The sequence below is a fragment of the Pristis pectinata genome, chromosome 1 (genome assembly GCF_009764475.1).
Source record: "Pristis pectinata isolate sPriPec2 chromosome 1, sPriPec2.1.pri, whole genome shotgun sequence".
NCBI lineage: Eukaryota > Metazoa > Chordata > Chondrichthyes > Rhinopristiformes > Pristidae > Pristis > Pristis pectinata.
Window position 1 is genome coordinate 124,467,299 of NC_067405.1, and position 25,335 is coordinate 124,492,633.

Genomic DNA, 25,335 nt, shown 5'->3' on the forward strand with positions numbered 1-25,335 from the left:
TAGTGGTGATAACCAGACAGCAAATTTTAAAATAACTGATTTAGAAGGGATTTCAGGAAGGAGTTCCCCACCCCAATGAGAATGATTGTAATCTGGAACATACTGCTTGATGGGACAGTTAGATATATGATGCATGACAGATTGGGCCAGATTCTATGCTGAATAACAAATATATAAACCTGCTGGACAAGAGTACATAATGGTGATAATTTTTTTATTAGCCCTATTACAGAATTTAAGTGACTAATATCTGGCAAGCCAATCTTTTGCTTTCTGATTTTTCGTAGCAATACCAATATACCCAATCATGTCTGCAGGAGGCAAAACTCAATGCTGATTAATCAAAGTTTTAAACGACAGAAACAAATTTAGGAGTTTGAGTTTGGCCCCTTCCTCTTGCCAAAGTATGGCACAACATTCACAAAGCGACGATTGTACTGCATGCGCCTCTTTGCACGGCCAGTCTTCTTTTTCCTTTTTTCTTGCTTTGCTACCTGCGTAAAGAATTGGTATTTTTAGTTTGTGGAAATTCAAGGCAATTATAGTAACATAACCAGCTTTTACATTTGGCTCTAATCTCAGAATGCTGCACAGTTTTCTCTCTCAGTTATCACAAGTAGCCCACTTGCTGATTTTGAGTTACATACAGCTAGACCAGGAGCTATGTATACCCGTGCAGGAAAGAGCTTTCTTGCAAAATACACTACACTTGAAGTGTAAAATCAGTGGACTAAAATGAATATAGAACATATAACCAAATTGGAAAAGGAACAGGAAAAAGACAACCAGAAAAAGAACGTTTAAAAAGTAGGTCATTATTAAACTAACTTTATAATCCCCCACCCACCAAATGCACAAAAAATAAATATTAATCCCCAAGATGCTTTGTTGTGAGCACATTTTCAATTAAACTTACCTTTGGCGTCTGACCCTTCACTTTTCCAGCACGAGCAAGGGATCCGTGCACCTTGCCTAACAGGGGAGAGAAAAACCATCAATTTCTAGAAGTAAACAACTTGGAGGCATTCCAACTAGTATATGAAGTTAATTTATTCCTAAGGTAACAAGATCCACAACAAATGCTCGAAAATGGTATATTGGTCCTTAGTGAAATAAGGCTGGTGTGTAAAAATGGAGATATGTTGTTACAATTGTACAGGCAAGGCCACACCTGGAATACTCTGCACCATTTTGCTCTCTTTACTTAAAGGATATTCTAGCATTGCAGATAGTCCAAGAGAGACTCACTAGACTAATTCCTGGGATGAGAGTGTTGCCCTATCAAGAGCAGCTAAAGAAATTAGTATTAAACGCCAAAGAATATCAATCTATGGAGATATGATCTTACTGAAACACACAAGATCTAAAGGGGCCGTGACAGGGTGAATGTCAAAATATTTCCATTAGCAGGAGGCTGTCAAATGAAGGGACATAGTTAAAAGGTTAGGGGTAGTCATTGTTTTAAATGTGCTTAGGAACTTCTGAGGATGGTGCATCACTGGAATTCTCTACTCGATGACTGTGGAAGCCAGTGATGGAAGATGTTTAAAGAGAAGGTAGATAAAATTGAAAGATGCAGACTCCTATACCTACTGCCCACCTAGTTGAAAGGATGGAAAACAGTGCTGTTTGGGACAACTGATTCTAAGGCAAGTCAAGTGGCAATGAAAATTTAGACCCAAAGCAAATGCACAGTTGTAGCATGCAACGAACAGGCAAAATGGGCAGGTTATAGAGTCAGATACAAAGCATCGAAGCAGACCCTTGTGGCCCATCCAGGCCAACCACCCACCACCTACCTACACCAATCCTACAATCATCCTGTTCTTTTTTTAATTCTCCCCATCAACTCCTCCCAGATTCTACCACTGTAGTATTGGCCACCATTAGTAAATACATGCATACTTTTAGCATCAGACAAATGTATTTAAATACATTGAGAAATTTCATTGAAAATGACTGCTGCAAAGACAAATTCCCCAAATTCAGCCACGCCACTGTTGTGGAGAAAGGGCAACTGAAAGGAAACTATAAACTATGAAAATTTAATCAAAGTACTATCACATTATTATTACATGCATAGACAGTGGGTGTAATAAAAGAAATTCAAGTCAGCAAAATACATACCACCCAACAATCGAGCAACTACTTCCAGAGTAGTGTGCTCACTGATGCCACATTGCCCAATAACAGCATCATCATCCAAGGGAGAGCCAGCCAAAAGGATCACTTGATCAACAGAAGAGACACCTTCCAACGATTCAACATGGGCCTAGATGAGTGTTTAGAAAAGATAAGTTCTTGGGAATACCAACTTGAATCATGTCAAGAATAAATATGTGCCACTAGTTTTCTACTATAGGCCAAAATTTTACTTTGCTTTCAGTCTAAACATTAAGCAAAAAAAAAATGTAAATAGCAGCATTAATTTCTACAATCAAATTCAAAATTGCAATCAAAATTCTAGAGAACCAAAAACAATAGACTAACACTTTCTGTGGTCAGCACCCTACCTTAAGTTCCCCAACAGTCTCTTCCCCAGTCACATCAAGTGTGTGGGTGTTCTGACCTCGTAGAAACAGCTGCATGGTGGTCCTGTGAGCAAATAAAAAGTCAGATGTTTCATGACCTGAGCATTTTACCCTTTCAAACTATTCTGGGTGCAGTGGTAGTGTCAGTAATAATCCAGAATCTGGACCAGCAATTTAGAGGCAAGAGTTCAAACCATCAAGATAGCCGTGGAATTTAAGTCTTAAATCTTAAAATGGGGGGGGGGGGGGGGGGGGAGGGAAGGAAGGAAGGAAGGAAGACGGGTGGCAATAGTCCGAGAAGTGACGACCACGGAAACGACTGACTTGTTAGAAAAAGTGTTTGCTAGTGTTCTTTAGGGGAGGAAATCTTTCATCCTGTGGTTTCTATGACTCTAGACTCATCCACGAGTTTTGCTCTCAAAAAACCCTCTAAAAGGCCCAGCAAGCCCATCAGTTGCCACCCCTGCTTAAAGGGGAATTATGAATGTGCAAAAAAAAATGTCGCGGTGAAGCCACAAACTGGAACACATTTAGAAACAAACCCCGCGATGCACCAGCCGGATCCCTATCGCCGACCGAAGGTACAGGTGAGGCCGCGTGGCTACAGACACATCGCCAGGAGCTGCAGCTTCGGCACCACCACCCTCCCCTCCCCAAACCTCAGCTGCCCCACACGATCAACCCAGTGGAGTGGCGATTCCCCCAGAGGCGGCCCGGGGTCCGTGGAGCGCGGTTCGGAGCCTCCCCCAGCGGGCCCGGGGCCTCCTCGCCGCGTCCGTGGACCATGGATCCGGGCGTCCCCACCGCGCCAGGGGCCCGGGACCGCGGCCTCCCCGACGGGCTCAGCGCCATTTGCCTCCTCGCACGTACAACCACACCCCAACAGGCCACACACCGGCGGCGAGGAGAAGCCGGCTGGCAAGAAGCCGCACGCCGCCGGGAGACTCACCAGGAACTCGGGCCGCCGCCGCCACCACAGCTACTCGCAGGTCGGGTCGAGAGAGAAAGAACTACCGCGCAAGCGCAATTTAACAGCACAAGTTACGCATGAATCGCACTGCGCCTGTGCACAATCGGGTAGGGCGGGTGAAAGAATCGTACTGCGCATGTGTACAACTGGGGCGGGGTGGGCGAAAGAATGGCACTGCGCATGTGCACAATCGGAGGCGGGGTGGGCGAAAGAATCGTACTGCGCATGTGTACAATCTGGGGCGGGGTGGGCGAAAGAATGGCACTGCGCATGTGCACAATCGGAGGCGGGGTGGGTGAAAGAATCGTACCGCGCATGTGCACAATCTGGGGAGGGGCGGGTGGAAGAATCGCATTGCGCATGTGCACAATCGGAGGCGGGGAGGGCGAAAGAGTCGCACTGCGCATGTGCACTGTTGCGTGGCGAAGAACAATTTATCGGTGCAGGGTGGGCAGAAATGAAGGAAACGTTCAGCAGGGCGGGCTGTATCCGTGGGGGGAGAGAGAGAGTGTTCACTGGAGTGGGAAATCCAGAAAGCTGGTTTTCAGTAGCAGAGTGGGTTGGAGAGGAATATATAGGATAAATACAATGTGTGAGGGTGAGATCAAAGTTGTGGAGGGGAAAAACTATTTCTACAGTTATCTGGCTGCTATAATCAGGACAGACAGAGAGGGCGAGATCTAATAGGAATGCTAGTGCAGAAAGAACCAGAGCCAATATCACAGCTGGATGACCTAAAGCATAAATTGATGGTTCCGAGACAGCAATGAATTGATATGTACAAACAGTATGCAAGTGACAATAATAAACCAGTACTATCAGGTTCTTGAACTGACCTGCACAACCCTAATCCTACCTCGGAAAGAGAACACTACAGACCACTTCTTGCACTACTATAGGCACGTTTCTGATTTTTTTTGCACTATTGTTTTGCACAGTCTTTTTCTTCACTGACTTGTATAATTTATATTGTGTATTTGAGACACAAGAGACTGCAGATGCTGGAATATGGAGCAATAAACAATCTGCTGGAGGAACTCAGTGGTACAAGCAGCATCTGTAGGAGGAAAAGAATTGTCAATGTTTCAGATCAAAACACTGCATCAGGATAGGTGTCATTCTGTGTGTTGTCTGAATCTATGTACCTCTGATGCTGCTGCAAGTTTTTCATTGTACCTGTACCTCACTATACTTGTGCATGACATGAAACATTGACAATGCCCTATGCACATGATTTTTTTTTAGAAAAAACATACCAGGGCTCTGGCTGTAAACATTTACTATTTGCATGTCTATTAGGAAATGCAACTTTTTTTTTGCACCGAGGTGAGTTTTACAGGGGTTCTCCAACTCTTCTCCCATAATTGAAGGAAGAGCTGCAGAAATCACCCCCCCCCCAAAATTCTGAGACTATTAAAAACGTACCCCAAGAAAATTCCTTTACACCTTAGTCATGATCTTCAGATGCAGAGGTGAGAATTCTGCTACTGAATTTAGTTGCGGGTGGTTATAGGGAAAGGTAATAAAGGAGAAAAATCAAAGGGAAGTCATCAGTAGAAAGGTTTAAAGTGTTTTTATTTTACAATAATGATAGGCAATACAGGAGAATTTGGATACTTTTAGATACCCAAGGTCAGGTAAGTAGCAAAAGATCTAAAGGACAGCTTAAAGGAGTGGGGTACTGAGCATACTTATGTAGGTGCTGTACATCTAAGAATAAAACAGAAATTGCTGGAAATATTCAACAGGTCAAGCAGCATCTATGGACAGGGCACAGTTGAAGTGGATACATTACTAGCATTTCTGATGAAACAAATTAATGTTAATTTAACGTCTGCATGTGATTTCATGATGGTTGTATTTTCTTGAGGGAATCGATAGGAAGTAGGAGATTATATTGCTAAATAACAGCAATACAAGGCAAGGAATTTAAACAATGCATAGGGTTCTTCAGGAAACTAAAATGACTACCTATGGATGTTTGTGTGGACATTTCACAGTTTAAAATCACCACACATAATGAAGATGTATAAGCAGTTTACAAAAATCAAGTAATAAAAGCAAAAAGTGCTGGTAACCACCCCCCCCCCCCCCAACCCCCACCCCGAAGATTAAGCAGCAAATGCAAAGGAACATTTTTACAGGGTAATCAATGTTCATGGATAAATAACAAAGGTCAATATTAATTATGTTGTGGAAAATTAATGATACTAGTAAGGCTTTTTTTTATTCCATTTACTTCTGTTAGCACAGAGTAAATGGGATGTTAAGTGAGCTATTAAGGCAATTTTTTGACAATTGAATTGGTTCCTCTGGATTGAATAAAGTAGTTCCATTAATCAAGGGGGGGAAGAATCTTGTACCTGTGAACTAAATTTGTTGTCTGTTAATTAATCCGACACATTTTTGAAGTGACAGAATGGTGGACCTGATAATCCTAACAATATCACTTGATTTTCAGAAAATGTACTTTATCATATACTACTCAATTTGTTAAACATTACAAATGTGTTGAAAATGAAAAATCTGTTATTGCAGTACAGATTTGAAGAGAACCATACTTAAAAGCCTTTTGCAAGGCCTTATGTTGGAACTGGTTCTGTCAAACATTTTAATTGGTATATAAAATGTTAATTGCAGATGTGTAGTGCATAATTTATACTAAATAATGACTAAAACAATGAGATCAAGTAATCACGTCAGGGGAAATGGTCTTATTTGTGGCCAAATCCTTGTACACAAATAGAGTGCCAAGGATTTGGGATTAGGTAACTAACTCCACACACATTTATTTCAATGAAAAGATACTTAATGATAACAGATGAGTAATCTGAAATAATTATTAGTAATTATTGTTAAAGAACACACTGAAGTGTGATGACAATGGAATTTTTGTAATGCAATCTAGATTTTGACTATATAGGGGTGGTATATCTGCATTTAACAGGATTAGATCCAAAACCGTTTGAATGAGGATAGGCTACATGTTTAGATCATTTTGTCGATAGAAACAAAGGGTTAGAGCATTGTGGCAGTTTTAGAAAAGAGATTGGAGGGATTTAGCTTGAATAGTTCCTATGGATGCAAATAGCAGAACTGCAAGCATATAAGTTTTATCAAATTCTAGGAGGTATTCCTTTTGCCAGGGAATTATCTTCATCTGCAAAGATCACAAACAATGATATAAATGGATCTGTAGCTCATCTCTAAATGGGAACATGGTCAAAGTGAGTGGCAAGCACAGATCTAGTCTTTCTCCCACTACCGTAAATTGCACAAAATATATTGCAATCAAATATCATACAAGTGATAAAACAATTAAAACAGCTGTGACAACATGGTGAAGGGGAAGAACATAGACAGAAATGATGAACAGCTTGTTTTTCAGCTTAGAGAGAAGCATTTTTCCCCAGAGAGTGATAATACCACTTTGCTATTTGATCTTGAACTTAGCTGCATAGGGTACAAATTTAGAAGTTTGTTGAGGACAATATTCTGAAATGTCAGATATAAAGGGGTCATTATAGAATGGGCAAATATGCAGAAACACGGTGGTCAAAATCAATGCATAGATGTACAAGAACAGATATCTGGGGATGTGTGTACAGAAATTTCTGGCGATGGCAGGGCAAGTTATGAAATCTACTCCAAAAGGAGATGGTACCCTGAGTTTTTATTAATAAGAATATTAAGTACAAAAACTGAAAGTTTTGAAAAATCTTTATAGGACTCTGCTGGATATCTGTAGTCAATTGTAGAAATGAGAGACTGGTGGTGCTTGTGGTTATTTATGTTAGAGGAGAGCATGTTAAGAGGAAATTGGTAAAGATATTCAAAATCATGAATGGTTTATCAAAGTCAATAAGGAGAAACTAGTTCAAGTAGCAGAAGAGTTGATATCCAGGATACAAATTTAGGGTATTTGCTAATTGAATCTGATGCAACACAAGAATAAAAGAAGAGAATGTGGAGCTATAGGGAAATATAGGGGAGTGGAACTACTTGAATAGCTCTACCAAAGACCTGGCATGTGTACTAATGACCATATGGTGCAAACAACCCTATATAATTTAATAACAAAGTTAAGCAAGGCCTTGACTACCATATTTAGAGCTGAAGAGTAACTTTTCTTTTGAAAGAGAATTAGCAGGTTACTAGAAGTGTTTCAACTGAGAAAAACAAAAACTAATAGCAAAACTGTTTAAACTTAAGCCTTAAAAATGCTGTTGAAGATAAATGTGATTGGCTACTCTGCCTATTAAGTATCCATGCTATACATATTCAATTATATACCATAATAAATAGAAGCATCACAATATCTTAAGAAAAAGATTTATTTTTGCATCACCCAGCAGTGTTAACATGGTGCAGTTGCAAAGAAAACAGATTTAGAAAACAGCCAAAAAGCATGTTATAAAATGGATCTTGCTCCCCTACAAGATTAGTTCCAAAAAGGACAAAATTCACTCATATACTTTGAGCTGTAATATTTAGATGGCTTTATCAATAACTAAAATAGTAATCCTGGATTTTGATTACTGCTGAGAGGTAATAAGGAAGAAAGAATAATTTAAAGTGTTTCCTTTCAGCAGAAAAAAAATTATTGCAAACAAATGTGTATCAAATGATTTTATAGGAATCAGAACAAAAAGAGCTATAGCTTACAATATATCTCTAGTGCATGGTGTGACCTACTTTCAGATGACCTTCTTTACTCAGAATTGCTCAACTTTTGGCATCAAACTTTCTCTTAACAACTGTAGGATTACATTGGCTATGTCTTGAGGATGCTGCAATGGAATGCATTTAGCAAATCTCCTAAATCAAATACAAGGTTGATATAGTAATACAATTGATTTACATTAAAAAAACTTTTTGATTCAAATAATTGAATTCTTCCAGAATACAGTGACCTTCCCTACCCCAAAAATAACTCCCTTAAATTTACAGGCTTACCCTGTTTTTCCTGAAAATCCATTGTAGCTATCATTCACCTTATACCCTATGTCTAAGAAACAAAAATCTCAGTGTTCATCTTAAAATTTACTGTACTCAGACTTGATTTGATACCCTCTCAGCGCTCCAAATTGAGAGAACTTCTAGATGGCACATTTGCATGAACATTTTTTACATACATGTGAAGTTGCTAGCAGATTATAGCTATTAGAAATCCCTTTAATAAAACTGTTCCTAGAATTGCACCAAACTGCTTTTACAAAAAGCAGTTTCTATGTTTAATTTTGAACAAAGTAGTCTAAAGTGGTTGGGAAATATCCTCAATATCCCATTGCATTACTATGTTTAAGATGGCTAATAAATAGATGAGTACTACATTCACAAAGCAGGAATTATCACTGACACTTAAGCATGAAAAGTCAAGACTCCCAGATGTGTTATTAAATTTTAATTTAATCCAAAAAGAAAAATACTTCTTTGAAGTTAACCTCTTAGAATTACAAGTACGCTAGCTGTACTTTGAAATTAGATTACATATTTTCTAAGCAACTTTTCAAAAACTTACGTTTGCACAAAATTGGCCGTTAAGAAACTATACCATCAGTGGTGCTCTGTAACATTTTTAAAATTTATTTTCCTATTAACAAATTAAAGGAGGATTTAAAAAAAACATTCAAAAAGATATGAGAATTCATTTACGTGAATACAAACCATGCCTGACCTCAAGTATTTTGCATTAAACACTTTTCCCCAGCTTTATTCATTGAAAAAAAAAATTCCACAATTTTGGGTGACATCCATTAAAATGCAGTATTTTCCATTTTTTACTTTTAAAACAAAAGAAAAATTCTTCATTCCCATCGTAAATCCAAGAAAATTATGTAGGAGGTGGTGGGTAATACTGCCCATAGTTCCAGGGTGTTTGATAATTGTACTGTTGAAGAAAACAAATACTGGTCAAATATTTAGCAACAGAGGTTTGTAAACAAATTTTTTTTCCTCGAAAAGAACAATAAAAAATATATTGTTGGTCATACCAGTTTGTGCTTCCAGTGTCAAGATTAGGTATTCCAATCAAATTCAACATTCAGTTGTACAGAAAAGTTTCTTTTATACGTCAGTGTTGCAGCCCAACTTTAGACGAGCAACACTCATTTTCCAATGATATTTTAGCATCGCCACAACAATGTCAATTTGTATTAAATGAAAGGAAGCTTTCAAATGCTAAGCAAATCAGAGACAGGACAATCAGCTTGAGGAGGAGATGGGGTACTAGTCAAGTGGCCCACCTTATCTGGAGGGTGTCAAGCTTGCAGCTGCACTCATCTAGGTCACTGAACAGCATTCCAATATACTTCTAAACTGTATCTTGTAAGTACTTAGAAAGCAAAAGTAGACACATAATTACCAGCTTTGACTTGTTATTGTGATAATGACTGGTTGAGCTTTAGTTTCAAGTCATTGGTGACCCCTACAGGATGTTGATGGGGAATTTGGCATGTTATTATCAGGGACTGTCACGATAAATGGTTTGTTGTTAGAGGTGATCATTTCATCTGTGCAAATATCACTTGCCATGCACAAGTCTGCATTCAGCTTGTGTTGCATTTGCAATATGTAATAAACTGTAATTAGAGCTGAACAGTTTGAAACTAGCCACAAAGCCTTGTTTTGGACCAGATGATGGAGATGGCCATTAACGAATCAACTGAAGATTGATGGTGTAAGATGCTGCTGAGGGATTCAACAAGATGCTGGTACAATGCATTCAGTTTTTACACACACACACACACACACAGTTTTTGTTACAGGCCATCCCTGGGTTAAGAACACCCATTTATGGACACCCAGTGATTTGTGTATTTTCCAACTTATGGACAAAGTTGACTGATGGACTTCTGTAGAAATGGAATGTATTTGTTGCCCAGGGATGGCCTGTTGACTCTTCTCAAAAATCCAGAATTGATTACTTAACTTGATGGAGGATGGAAGGTACATGACAGATCAAAAAATTATAAACATAAAATTTTGCAGCTGCTGATGGCATTTTAAGCTTTTAGATGTATGTAAATCTTTCCCATTTAGCATTGTGGTATCAATATGACATAATATCCCATTTCCCCAATATGAAAACAAAATTACATCTTTGTAATGATATTATAGACAAACAAAAAGGTGACATTTAGATTAGCAAGGAAAGTGACATTTAGATTAGCAAGGTTCAAAAGTCTCAAGACTTGCATGTCATCTGAAGCCATAAAATATCACAAGGTTGCAAATCAATGTTCAACATGTCCAGACGTATCTCTCCAACCTTACCAAAGTTTATAATGGAGTCCAAAGTACACAACAGAGTCTAAGTTCTTGTGGGTCTGTTGAGGTAGTCGAATTGCATATAAACAGGGACAATGGAGGAGTATGCGAGGTTGGCTGACAAATGAACTGCATGTACAAATCCAAGACAATATTTCAAGTTTTTTTTTTGAAAAATGGAGCGAGAAGATATTACACTTGATGAAGTTCAACAATCTATGTCAGAAATGAGTTTTATGATTCTCAGTTTTATAGCAATATAACTTGAGCAGAGATTACCCACCTGATACCAAGCATTGTAGTTATATGCAGCTGGATTAGCCTGCAAGTCCCCACTCATCAGCTGAGTAGAGTCCAATGTTGCATCACTTCTTTGCTTTTTCTCCTCTGGTTCCTCTGACCTGTCACATTTAGACAAAATGAGCAAAAATCATTTATAATACATTTGCCATGAAAATTTGAAAATTATTAAAATATTACCTTTAAATTATTTGTTCAAAGATGACAAGAATATAGGTTCTAAGCTAGTAAGATTAGGGAGATATATTTAATCATTTTGACAAAGTCCTGCATGGTAGGCTGGTTCAGAAGGTTAGGGCACATGGGATTCAAGCTGTGTTGGCAAACTAGATCCAAAATTGGCTTGGTGATAAGAGGCATAGGGTAGTAGTCGAGAAGTATTTCTCTGACTGGTAGTCTGTAACCAGTGGTGTACCACAGGGATTGGTGCTGGGACCATTGTTGTTTGTCATAAATGACTTTGATAAATAAGTAGGTGGCCTGATTAGTAAGTTTGGTGATGACACAAAAATTGGTGGAGTAGTGGATAGCAAAAAAGATGGTGAAAGGATACAAAGCAACACAAATCAGCTGGAAAGTTGGGTGGAGCATTGGCAGATAGAATTTAATCTAGACAAGTGTGAGATAATGCATTATGGTACATCAAATACCAACAGGACATGCATAGCAAGTGGCAGAAACCTCAGGACTATTTGTGTACAGAGGGACCTTGGGGTACAAGTTCATAGCTCCCTGAAAATAGAAACACAGGTGAATAGGGTAGTGAAGGCAGCATTCAGCATACATCCCTTTATAGGCCAAGGCAATGAATACAACATTTGGGATATCATGTTGCAGCTGAACAAAACAACAGTCAGGCTGCACCTGAACTACTGTGTATAGTTCTGGTTGCCAAACTACAGGAACGATGTGGTAGCATTAGCAAAAAATGCAGAAGAGATTCACCACAATGTTGCCTGGAATGGAGGGCTTTACTTATAAGGAGAGCTTGGACAGAATGAGTTTATTCTTGCTGGAATGTAGAAGGCTGAAGGGGATCTTAAATAAGTTTATAAAATTATAGGGTTGATAGAGTCTTGGATTGGGGGGGGAGGGGAAGGGGAAGGGATCTAAACTAGAGGTCATAGGTTTAAGGGAGAAATTTAAAGGAGATCTGAGGGCAAAGCTTTTCCTCAGAGGGTGATGAATATCTGGAACGAGCTGCCAGAGGAAGATACAATTACATTTAAAAAGGCATTTGGACAAGTACTTGGATAGGAAAGAAGAGGGAAATGGCCTAATGGGGGCAAATAACATTAACATCGACAGGAATCACGGTTGGCATGGATAAGTTGGGCCAAAGGGGCTTTTTCTGTGCTGTACAACTCTACGACTCGGAATTTTGTTGGACTGGATAAGTTAGAACACCATTTTAAACTTTATCCTAAGGTGTGAAACCAAAGAAAATTCAAAAAGATATCAAAACCTGTCATTTTTGACCTCAGAACTCACAGCCCTATAGTTCTCTTCTGTCTAGTCTATCTCCCACCTCTTAAATCTGCCATTATCTCAGACTTAAAGAATGGGGTTCCACCTGTACTCCCCAGTTACCAATTCATTTCCTATGCTTGCTATTACATATCTTAAAGAGTTGCTGCTTCTGATTAGCAATGATGGAAAATCCACAGCATGTCTCCTCACACGTTAGCTTTTGTCTAAGGTAGACTAATGTACTTGACCCTTTATATTTAGAATTACCCCATTCAGTGGTTTTACTTATGGGATTCCCTGTTCACCCCAACTTTTCTTGCTTATGAATGCCACATCTGACCTATCCTGGTTCAAACATTCCTAGTGACAAGGAAAATAAGCTGTAGAGTTAAAATTCACTCCTAATTTGGTGTTTCAACTGCTTAATTATACCAGCTTGACACTTTGGCTTCATTAGTTGTTTACTGTGGCCACAGTGCTGCTTGGGAGTTCATAAAGAAAGACTCAGGAACCACAGTCTGGTTTATACACAGTGGTCCCTGGAGTGCAGCAGTCTTCAGAATGCAGGCTTTGGTAAGTAAGGGGGAATTTGGTGAATAGGGTCTGTTGGAGAAGCCTAACATTAGCTTTTGGTTCAACAGTGTGACAAGGTGCAAGGCAGGTTTGTGGGTGATGAGTCTCTTCTGATACATTTATAGCTTGCAGGTTATCCAGTGGGGATGTGGCATGGCAGTGCAGCTCAGTTAATGTGGAATGCACATCCTGAACTACATAGGAGATTCATGAATACTTTCAGTGTTCCAGGCAACCACATGTGCAGGAAGAGTTTCCAGATCCAGCAGCTTGAGCTCCACGTCTTGGAGCTGGAGCAGCGGCTGAAGTTCTAATTCATCCATGAGGCTGAGAACTAAATACACTATAGGGGGCATGGATGACACCAACAGACAAGATGAAAGAGTCTGGTAATCCTCCAAGTCCATCTCACTCACCAACAGATTTTTCCTTTTGGATACTATTGGGGAGGGATCTTTATTCAGAGGTATGAAGTTAGAGCTGGGAAGTGGCACAATGAGTGCCTCAACTACACTTGGGGGAAGGAAGAAAAATGAAAAAGCAATAATGACTGGGGATTGTTAGGGGGCTGGAAAGGTTTTTCTGTGGTCCTGGACATGACTCCAGGATTATACGTTGACTCACAGATGCCAGGGTCAAGAATGTCATTGAATGATGGCAGAGCAACATGCAAGGGAAGGGTGAACAGCCAGAGGTGATGGTCCATAACAATACCAACATAATAGGGGGAAAAAAAAATGTCATCCTGCAAGCAGAGTTTATGGAGCTGAGAGAATAGTTAAAAAGGAGGACCTCAAAAGGTAGTAATCTCAAGATTACTCCCAGTCCCACATGCTAGAACAGATGAATGTGTGGCTGGACAGACAGTACAGGAGGAAGGGCTTTAGATTTTTAATGCATTGGGGCAGGTGTACAAATTGAACAGATAAGATGGTTTGCTGGTGCTAATGAGAAGGTTGGCAAGGCAAAGGAAACCTCAAAGGCATTTCAGGAAGGAGAGAAAAAGCAGGAAGCTAGGAAAGTAGTGCAAAATAAATAAACAACAAAAAGAAAGCCAGGCAGCACAGAGGTTAAAATACAGAAAAATGTTAAAATTACAAGATAAAACTCTAAGAATTCTCACAGCATTTGCGATAAGGTAAATGAATTCAGAGACAAGAAATTCTGCAGATGCTGGAATCTGGAGCAATACACAAAAAGTGCTGGAGGAACTCAGCAGATCAGGCAGCATCCATCGAGGGAAATAAACAGTCGACATTTTGGGCCGAGAACCTTCATCAGGACTGGAAAGGAAGAGGGCAGAAGCCAGAATAAGAAGGTGGGGTGAAAGTGCATATGCAGGCAGGTGATAGGTGAGTTCAGGTGAGAGGGGGAAGGTAGGTGGGGGGTGGAGGGGGGAAAGAAGATGCAATAAGCTGAGAGGTGATAGGTAGAAGAGGCAAAGGGCTGAAGGAGGAGGAATCCGGTAGGAGAGGGCAGCGAACCATGGAATAAAGGATGGAGGAGGGGAGGAGAGGAGATGGGCAAGTCATCAAGGCATGGTAGTGTGCAGCAGGCACAGTAGTGTAACGGTTAGAGTAACTCTATCACAGAGCCAGCGACCCGGGTTCAATTCCAGCCGCCGTCTGTAAGGATTTTGTACGTTGTCCCCAAGTCTGCGTGGGTTTCCTCTGGGTGCTCCAGTTTCCTCCCACATTCCAAAGACGTACGGGTTAGGAAGTTGTGGGCATTCTATGTTGGCACCGGAAGTGTAGCCACACTTGCGGGCTGCCCCCAGAACACTCTACGCAAAAGGTGCATTTCACTGTGTTTCGATGTACATGTGACTAATAAAGAAATCTTATCAAGGCAGGGGAAGGGAGCCACAGGAATAAGGAAAGACAAAGGAGTTGGGCGGGGGGGGGGGGGGGGGGGGTGGGTAGGGAAGAAAATGAAGGGGGGGGATTACCGGAAGTTAGAGAGTGGGTTGGAGACTCCCAAGGCAGAACATGAGGTGTTGCTCCTCCAACCTGCGTCTCGCGTCAATGTGGCAGGAGAGGAGGCCATGGATAGACATGTCAGTATGGGAGTGGGATGTGGAATTGAAGTGGGTGGCCACCGGGAAGTCCCGGCTATTGCGGCAGATGGAGCAAAGGTACTCGACGAAGCGGTCACCCAATCTGCAACGGGTCTCACCAATGTACAGGAGGCACAAATAGAAGTGAATTGGGGGGGGGGGGGAAATGAAGAAAGAACCTGAAAGGGCGAAAAGATAACATCTGATAGGAAATGAAAGTGGACCATGGAATAAAGGGAAGGAGATAAGGAGGGGAGCTGGAGGGAAGAATATGTGGGTGATGGGCAGATTGAGGTAGGAGTTACTTATAGGCTACCAAATAGCATAAATCAAACGGGCTACATGTAATCGTGGCATGGTAACTGTGGCAGACTGATGTACACCGTGACTGGATGGATTACATTTTTTGTATTGAGAAAATCAAATTCATGGAATATACATGATGCTTTTCTAGACAGATACATTGCAGAACCAAAAAAGGCAAGAAACATAAAAATGAACTGTAAGAGCATTTATAAGCATGTAAAAAGGAAAACACTACGGAGGGCAAATGTGGGCTCTTTATAGAAAGATAGAGAATTTATAGTGGGAAAATAAGGAGATGGTAGAGGAATTAAATAATTCGTATGTGTACCTCTTGACAGAAGACACAAAACATGCCAGATATATTTGAGAATCATAAATCTAGCAAGAATAAGGAACTGAAAGAACAAGTATTAATCAAAAAATAGATGTAGAAGTCACTGGCAAGCATGAATCCCAAAATCCTAATCAGACTCTTTCAAGAATTTAAGGAGGTGGCTTTAGAGATAATGGATGCTCTGGTTATCTTCCAGGACGCTATAGATCCTTGAATTATTCCTGTGGATTGGAGGGCAGCAAATGTGACCCTATAATATAGAAGAGGGACACAGAAAGCAGAAAACTATTGACCTGTTAGCCAAATGTCAGTGGAAGGGAAAATGCTGGAATCAATAATTAAAGATGTAATAGCAGAACACCTCAAGAAGAACAGTAGAATTGAGCATAGTCAGATATTTAAAAGTGTTTCGTTTATTGGCTGAACCTCGTTGAGAATAGAAATAGATAAGAAATCCATGCATATTGTGTATTTCGATTTCTGGAAGGTTTTTGATAAAATCACACAGGAATATGGTCATCAAGGTTAGAACACATGGAATTAGACAATATACTGATATGGACATAGAATTTATTACTGGAAAGAAAGCAAAGAATGGGAATAAATGGATCCTCCTTATATTGACAGGCTGTGCATAGTGAGGTACTGCACGGATCAGTGCTTGGGCCTCAGCTCTTCACAATTAATTCCAACAATTTGGCTGAGAGGACCGAATGCCATAATTCCAAGTTTGCTGATGATACTAAACTAGGCAGGATTGTGAGAACTGAGGAGGATGTAAAGCGGAAATGAAAATCTGATAAAGGGTCTTCAACCCGAAGTATTAACTTCCTATAAGGCGAAACCTAACAGCATAAATGGCAGTGATGCTTCACTGCCCAATGAGTTCAATGCTTTTGAAAAGGAGAATAACACTACACCTGTGCGAATCTCCACAGCATCTGGCGACCCTGTGATCTCTGTCTCAGAGGCCAACATCAGAACATCCTTTAAGAAGGTGAATCCTCGCAAGGCATCAGGCCCCAGTGTACCTGGCAGGGGACTGAGAATCTGTGCCGACCAACTGGTTGGGAATGTTCAAGGATATCTTCAACCTCTCACTGCTGCAGTTGGACATTCCCACCTGCTTCAAAAGGGCATCAATCAAATCGGTGCCCAAGAAGAGCAGGGTGAGTTGCCTCAATGACTATCGCCCAGTAGCACTCACTTCTACTATAATCAAGCACTTTGAGAGGTTGGTCTTTGCTGGGATTAACTCCTGCCTGAGCAAGGACCTGGACCTGCTGCAATTTGCCTACCGCCACAACAGGTCTACAGCAGACGCTATCTCACTGGCTTTCCACTTGGCTTTGGAGCACCCAGACAACAGCAAAACATACGTCAGGCTGCTGTTTATCGATTACAGATCAGTGTTCAACACCATCATCCCCTCGGTACTAATCAACAACCTTCAAAACCTGGGCCTCTGTACCTCCCTACCTCCCTCTGCAACTGGATCCTTATTGGGAGACCACAGTCAGTGCGGATCGGTAGTAACATCTCCTCCTCGCTGACAATCAACATAGGCGCACCTCAAGGATGCGTGCTTAACCTACTGCTCTACTCTCTCTACACTCATGACTGTGTGGCTCGGCACAGCTCAAATGCCATCTATAAATTCGCCGATGACACCACTGTTGTTGGCAGAATCTCAGATGGTGATGAAGATGCATACAGGAGTGAGGAAGGTCAGCTGGTGTCACAACAACCACCTCACACTCAGGAATTGATTGTGGACTTCAGGAAGGGCAAGTCAGGAGAACACACACCAGGACAGGGTGCATTTCTACACGTCACTGAAAGTAAGAGGCAGCCGATGTTTAAGAGGACAAATAGTTGTTAGCCTTTATAATGAGAGGGCTCAATTACAGCAGTAAATAAGTTTAATTGCAACTGTACAAGGCCCAGTCCGACAGCACTCAAGTATTATGTACAGTTTTGTCTTCTTACTAAAATGGTGTACTTGCCGTAGAGGAGTGTAGCAAAGATTTACTTGATGGGTTTCCTGCATAAGAGGTTGAGTAGACTGGGGTGGTATTTCTAGAGTTTAGAAGACTGAGTGATCTCAGTGAAACTTACAAAATGTTTTAATTTTGCAGGCTTGACGCAGGAAGGATATTTCCCCTCAAGGAAGAGTCTAGGATTGGGAGCAAGTCTGACAATAAGAGCTAATTTTCCCTTACTGTCAAACCTAATAGGCCACTTAAAACTGGGATGAGAAAAAAATTGTTTCATTCTCTATCCAAGAAGGCTGTGGAAGCTTAGTCACTGTGTTCGTTAAAAACAGAGATTGATAGATTTTTGGACACTAAGGGGTCCTGATGCAGGATTTTGACCCGAAACGTCAACAATTTCTTTCGGAATCAGAATTATCATCACTGACTTGTGTGACATGAAATTTGTTGTTTTGCGGCAGCAGGACAGTGCAAAGACATAAAAATTACTAGAAATTACAAAAAATAAATAAATAGTGCACAAAAAAAAGAAATAACAAGGTAGTGTTCTTGGGTTCATGGACTGTTCAGAAATCTGATGCTGGAGAGGGAAGAAGCTGTTTCTGAATCATTGAGTATGGGCCTTCAGGCTCCTGTATCTCTTGCCCAATGGTAGTTGTGACACCACTCAACCAGCCGATCTATCTCAGTCTTGTATGCCTCCTCATCGCCATCTGAGATTCTGCCACCAGTGGTGTCATTGGCAAATTTATAGACAGCAATTGATCTGTGCTTAGCCACACAGTCATGAGTGTAGAGAGAGTAGAGCAGTTGGCTAAGCACACATCCTTGAGTGCACCTGGGTTGTCAACGAGGAGGAGAATGTTATTACCAATCCGCACTGACTGTGGTCTCCCAATAAGGAAGTCGAGGATCCAGTTGCAGAGGGAGGTACAGAGGCCCAGGTTTTGAAACTTGGTGATTAGTACTGAGGGGATGATGGTGTTGAACACTGAGCTGTAATCAATTAACAGCAGCCTGACATGTTTTGCTGTTGTCTAGGTGTTCCAAAGCAGAGTGGCGAGCCAGTGAGATTGCATCTGCTGTATACCTGTTGTGGCAGTATGCGAATTGCAGCAGGTCTAGGTCCTTGCTCAGGAAGGGTTAATTCTAGCCATAGCCAACCTCTCAAAGCACTTCATTATGGTAGATGTGAGTGCTACTGGGCGATAGTTATTGAGGCAACTCACCCTGCTCTTCTTGGGCACCAGTATGATTGCTGCCCTTTTGAAGCAGGTGGGAACCTCAGACCACAGCAGGGAGAGGTTGAAGATATCCTCGAACACTCCAGCCAGTTGGTTGGCACAGGTTTTCAGTACCTGGCCAGGTACATAGTCAGGACCTGATGCCTTGCGAGGGTTCACCCTCTAAGGATATTCTGACGTCAGCCTCCAAGACAGAGATCACAGGGTTACCGGATGCTGTGGGAATTCGCACAGGCGTAGTGTTATTCTCCCTTTCAAGGTATACATAAAAGGCGTTGAGCTCGTTGCTTCCACAGATGCTGCTCAATCTGATGAGATCCTCCAGCAGGTTGTTTGTTGCTTCAGATTTCAGCATCTGCAGTTTTAGAACATAGAACAGTAGAGCACTGGACAGGCCATTCAGCCCACAATGTTGTGCCAATCTTGATGCCAATGTATACGAAACGTCCTCCTGTATATCACCTATATCCCTCCATTCCCTTCATAATCATGTGTCTATCTAAAGCCTCTTAAACTCCACCAAAATGCCTGATTCCACTACTAACCCAGTAACCCATTCCAGGCACCTACCACTTGTGTCTCTAAGCTGAAGAACTAGATGTACTGAGTGCCACTGCAAGGAGCATAACAGCCAAGGGCAATTCTCCTTTTGAGAATTGTCTGATCTTAATAAGCACTCCACACCATGCACAGGGAACTTTGTTACACCATGCACAGGAAAGTAAAAAAGTGAATTGGTGTCCTATCTAGTGGGCCGATGATGCCTTTTTAATTAAGGGTCACCGTTACACCATTTTTGAAAAAGTATGAAAATCCATATTTTACAATAGAGTCCATAGAAAAGAGAAAATTCAACTAACATAATATACACAATCAGGATGACTGTATATCACCAATATTTTGGGCTCCTGAATCAATTCTTAGTCCACTGCTATTTTTAAGTACGTTCACAGGGATAAACAATACTTGCCCATTTTCTGCTTTTCTTTTCAAGGACTCCTGATCTTTTAAAAGCTGTTGATGATCATCATAAGCCACCATGAGTCTGGGAGATAAAAAAACAATTAGTGGCTGTTCCCACACAAAAGAGATCTCAGAAGTTATTTTGTTCGAACAGATCAAAGACTGTCATTAAGGCCATTCCAGGAAAAGGAATGAAGACAAAAACTGATTAAGCTAGTTGCTTGAAGACTGACATGTACTTCAGGATGTTCCTGTAATGCTCATGCGACACAACTGAAGACTGTGCCCAATAGGGTAAGAGATCCTTACTTTTGTTTGGCATCATAAGCAGAGTATGACTGCACATATGTGCTCTTGTTATTACAGATTCTAACCCATTTCCCATGTTGTATATTGTACACTGTCACAAACATGGAATATGGATCAAGGTGAATCAGTTGTCAGGATATCAATCTGATCTTTAAAATGAATAAAATAGTAAACAAAATAATGCATAAAACATTACCTTTAGATAACATATCTAAGTTGTACTTCTGCTTCTCACAAAAGCAATTACCAATTGTCAGCCATTCAATAGCATTTTCCTTAGTTTTGCAAAATATTTGAGAATCTACCCATTAAAAACTGGAAATTGATGATTTAATTTATATAAAAAAATGCTCAGATTTGGATTAGAGGGAAAGGTAAAATACTGTTAACACTAGTACAAATGCAGAAGTTTGTTTAAAAAGCTACCTGGTGAAACAGAAAAATGTATAATTTAAAGACAGGGTAAACAACAAAGACCAATGTTTCAAATGTTTTTTTTGTTTAAGAAAACAACGAATCTTTACTAATACATTCACCAGTTTCCCACTAAACAAACAGATTTAAAAATACATTCTTTTGTTTCATAATGTCCACTGAAACAAAAATAAAACTCACCTTTTCACATCTGAGCCAAAATCTTCCAAAAATTCAACTTTTCGCTGGGAGAAGGCAATTCTTGTTTCAATGGGCATTGAGCTACTTATTGCAATGTCAAATGCATTCAGAATGTTTTCTTCATTCAGTTTGAGGTCTGAATTGTATTCAAGTTCCAACAAATTCAAATACAGTTTGGTGCTTTCCTAAAAATTAAAACAAATCAACCACCATTATTCAAATGTTTGCAACATCCAAAATACTACCTAGTTAAAATATGGCAATACTTATTTCATAGAAACTAAATGACTACATTTAATTGTTCAGCTCCCAAGTCAGAATCCCGAGTCGGATTCCCAGTCTTGTCAACAATTGGGCTTCCATGGAGAAGTTTCATTCGTCTTAGTCAGCCTGGAGAATGGGAGGGAAAATAAAAATCAGCACTTTTTTGAAAATACATATCCTGAACTGGTGGACTGTGGCAATTTTTTGTCACAGGATGGGAGTAAGAGAACATACCCAGCTGTACACAGCATGGTATATGGTAGTAGAATAAAGTCATTAGAGATGATCCAATGGGTCAAAATATTGTAGAAGGTAATCTGAAAATACACAGGAATGACGAAAGTGAAAGCTCAAGTAAATATATTTCTGTTCAAGTTGCCCACAAATGTGTTAATAAAAAAAACAATTCATACAGAAATACTGCACATTGAGATTGAAACATTTAACTAAATTAAACAGAACAATTCTTATCCAACTTTAAATAAATCACATTTTATCTAGGCATAACAGATACTTACTCTGCAGAAGGCATAATCTTCAGAATTATGTTGCTGATCACAATAATGGCTTTACTTAAAAATTTAAATGTTGTGATAGTTGTATTCTTGATTTTACTAATATGCACATATTAACAGAAGAGAAAATTGGAAATGTACTGAGTATATTAACCAGAAACAGGCCTAAACTGGCAATTTGAGAAAGCCTTCATAGCTTCTGTCACCTCATGCAACATACAATCTCAGGTCTGGATGATATTAAAATTCAGTAGGGATTAAAAACAATGCTGACATTTCACAGTATGATCAAACACATTTGTCTTACAAAAGCATTCATACCGTTATAACATTTGAATTGTACTCGGTACATTTTTCTTACTCAAACAATTCAATGTGGTGGTTGGGGGGAGGGGGGTGGAGGGGAAAGGGAGGTTACCCCACAGATGAAATAAGTGGCAAGGACTAACTAATCTTACTGAGTTCAAAACATATCCTCCTCATTAAACTGGAGATGAGGAGACAACGGTCTGGGGGAGTGTGGTGAGAACAGGGGAAAATGGAGATAAGTCAAGCAAAGGAAGCTTCAAATACACTCTTTATATTTTAGAAATAACTCTGAGGTGGTGCCATCCCAGCACATTATCTAATGATGGAATTAAACACGTTTGCCCATAAATCCAACTAAATAACATTTCAGTGACTCAATTTAAATACTAGATAGTTATTCTGACTCCATTACATAACTATATTTGGTACATTCTTTGCTGTGAACTTTGTATGGCCAGGCACTTCCTTCTAGTGATGAAATGGGTTCAATATGAATAGAACTCTCATTAGTTTTGAAAGTGGCTGTGCATGCAAATGAGTTTGCTGTAATTTTCACAGGGCACTGGGTAAGAAATTTTGCTGGCTTTGATAGAATGCACGTTAGATTTATATTTACAAGTTTATTAAAATCAATGTTATTATTCTACTAATGCAGAATATTTCCAGATGTGAAAAGTGTTCTTCAACTTCACTAGAATTGAAACCTGCAACTCTGCTCCACTAGCTTGTTTGCAATTGTCTGGGTTTTAAAAGTTCGGATTTGAGATAATTTAATTCATACCTTATCAAACTCTATGGCTTCCACTAGAACCTTCCTGGCCTTTGGAAGACTCTTCTCTACTTTGAATAAAAGACGAGCCAACTTCACAGCATAGAAAGATGCCTCATTGGGTGTTTTACTGTTTTTAATAGCATCTTGTAGCAGAAACTCTGCTTCATCAATATTTCCGTGGCGACGTTCTAGACTCACTCGTCTTAAGCGGACCATGGCTAACCCTGGTACAGATTCTTCTAATGCTTTCAGGATTCTTCTTGCTTCATTGATGTTCCCTGTGAACAGGAATTTAAAAAAAATATTTTAAATACTTATTATGTTAAAATTAGGCTTGGCAACGAATCACAACTATCACTTTATCAAGCTGCATCAATTCAATCACAACAACAAGGATCTATGTCCAATTGAATTTAATGGTATAGATGGTATGAGGGTTTATAGCAGCTTACCTTGCTGTTCCTCAAAAGCTGCCCATAGTAAGTGAACCATGGGTTTCTTTGAGAGATGAACTGTACATGCTCTGCTATAAACATGTCGTACACCTTCATTGCTGTGGTTCTCCATATATTTGGCATACTGGAAAAAAATAATCAGAAAATTTGTAAATAATTTTCTTTGCAATTCAAATTAATGATTGCGTTAAAGGCCTGCAATTGCATTTTACTGTGGAATACCAGTATTTTTCAGTAACAAGTCAGAAGTAATTAACAGCTCTTCTTGTTGAATTGCTATGGTCCATTTAATTCAAACTTCAATGCCAAGATCAAATTTTGGACAGCAAGACAGAATATTTATTTGAACTTTGATAATGAAGGCCTTACAAATCATAACACAGATCTCATAAATTAATGACTTTGAGTCACTACATTCAGCAGGTACATTTAACAATCTTAACATTTGAAAAAACCCAAGCCAGTTGAGATTAAACTTAATTTTATTGAGTCTAACACTTGTACTAGTGTCACAGATTTTGGATCACCCCTTAAAATTTATTTTCCTCTTATTGATCCGAGAGCATAAGAAATAGAAGAAAGAGGAGGCCACAGTCCACCATTCAATAAGATCATGGATGATTCTTGGGCTCAAATAATCTGTAGATTCAGGGCTACATTCTATACATAGCAAGTGAAAATAGCAGCACTTTGAATAAGGTTAAAATAAAGACACTTACTTTTATCCAGAAGTCTTCATAAAGGGCACAAGCAACAAGGCACCTCTCAAACAAAACCACTACTCGTTCAAGGGTTCCATTTTCTATCTCAAAGTCAAGATAATCTTTCCAATTTTTTAGCTGTGCTTTTTCCAGCGGCTTCACGTGAAAGTAAGGTCGTTTAATCTATCACATAAAGAAAATTATATTTTTTAAAAAATGTTTTACCCACATAAAAGTTGGAACTAGCTATTCCACATATTTAAAAAAAACGATTATTCAGCAAACCAAGCATACACTAATAACTGCCCTCACAGGAATAATTTTGTCTCGTTCCACTTCCTTGCTAATTTTCCATACCTTTTAATATTCCCCTTTTTCAAATAATTATCTAAGTAATTTAAAACAGAAAACGCTCAGCAGGTCAGGCAGCACATGTGGGAAGTGAAAAAAATGTTAACTTTCAGATCAACGACTTTGTCAGTTTCTGACCTTAAACATTTACTGTAGAGAGAGAAAACAGTTATTGAAAAGCAAAAAAAAAGTACAGATGATGGAAATCTGAAATGAAAGCTGGAAAATACTTAGAACAGGTAGCATCTGTAGAGACAAGAAAAACAATTAATGCTTTTGATATCCTCGTTAATTCTCTTATGATTATTTTTGGAGTAGTTTTTTCTTATAGTGTCACCTATCAAAGAATTTTAGACTTGTTATAATACTGAATGTGCTGTTTGGTCCATTGAGCCCATTCTTCCCGTCTAATAAAGGATCCAGCAAACCAACAATAATCAATTCATGTTTTCTATCATAAATTTATTTGACATTTAATGAAGTGCTTCTTAAAAAAAAAACTTCTTCAACATTATTTCTTTGTTACAATTTAAAGATCTCATATGTGATCCACTTTTTAAATACATGAATTGAATCGAAAAAAAATGGTATTTCTTCAAGGCCTTGGTAATAGCACCTATTTTATAGATAGTAATTTACTTGCAAACAAAGCATAACTACTTAATTTCTTTGCTATATTCCCCTTCATGAAATGAGTAACATGTTTTCCAGATCATTGGTACAATTATCCACTTATTTAATAAAATATATAATGGCACTGAAGGCAGTCCAAAAGAGCTGATTCCTAGAATGATAAGGTTATTTTTTTTAAATCACAAGTGGCTCAAGAAATTAGATCTATATTTCTTGAAGGTTAGGAGAATGAGGGGTGACCTATTGAAAAGGACAAGGGGACATCAGTGGACAGGACAGAGTAGATGTCTATATTGAGTTGATGATAAATATCTGAAAGATCAGGGATTTGAGGGCTCTGGGAAACTGGCACAGAAGAGGAGAAGAGGCTAAGGGTAGTTCATACTAAATGGCAGGGTTGA

The 25,335-nt window shown here is 39.5% G+C and overlaps 2 protein-coding genes across 4 annotated transcripts in view; both read right to left on the bottom strand.

Annotated features, from left to right (window-relative positions):
- Window positions 1-197: 197 nt before the first annotated feature.
- faua (FAU ubiquitin like and ribosomal protein S30 fusion a) lies at window positions 198-3,601 on the bottom strand. The gene is made up of 5 exons (XM_052019102.1): window positions 3,481-3,601; window positions 2,514-2,595; window positions 2,128-2,272; window positions 917-972; window positions 198-494 (listed from the first exon to the last, which is right to left on the bottom strand). Exons 2-5 carry the CDS (start codon window positions 2,586-2,588, stop codon window positions 369-371), a joined length of 402 nt encoding a protein of 133 aa, XP_051875062.1. The 5' UTR covers window positions 2,589-2,595; window positions 3,481-3,601; the 3' UTR covers window positions 198-368.
- A 4,222-nt stretch (window positions 3,602-7,823) lies between these two features.
- The window catches only part of prpf39 (PRP39 pre-mRNA processing factor 39 homolog (yeast)), a 44,022-nt gene continuing 26,510 nt past the window's right edge, over window positions 7,824-25,335 (bottom strand). Inside the window, exons 8-14 of one of the 3 annotated variants that reach the window (XM_052018971.1) lie at window positions 23,969-24,133; window positions 23,247-23,373; window positions 22,804-23,072; window positions 20,935-21,119; window positions 20,018-20,092; window positions 11,054-11,171; window positions 7,824-9,391 (exon numbers count right to left, since the gene is read on the bottom strand). In XM_052018971.1, coding sequence (XP_051874931.1) covers window positions 9,335-9,391; window positions 11,054-11,171; window positions 20,018-20,092; window positions 20,935-21,119; window positions 22,804-23,072; window positions 23,247-23,373; window positions 23,969-24,133 — 996 coding nt within the window. In that variant the 3' untranslated portion in view covers window positions 7,824-9,334. Of the gene's footprint in view, window positions 9,392-11,053; window positions 11,172-20,017; window positions 20,093-20,934; window positions 21,120-21,226; window positions 21,325-21,432; window positions 21,516-22,803; window positions 23,073-23,246; window positions 23,374-23,968; window positions 24,134-25,335 lie in introns of those variants that run through there. The other 2 variants (XR_007956570.1, XM_052018985.1) reach the window with 2 other exon arrangements.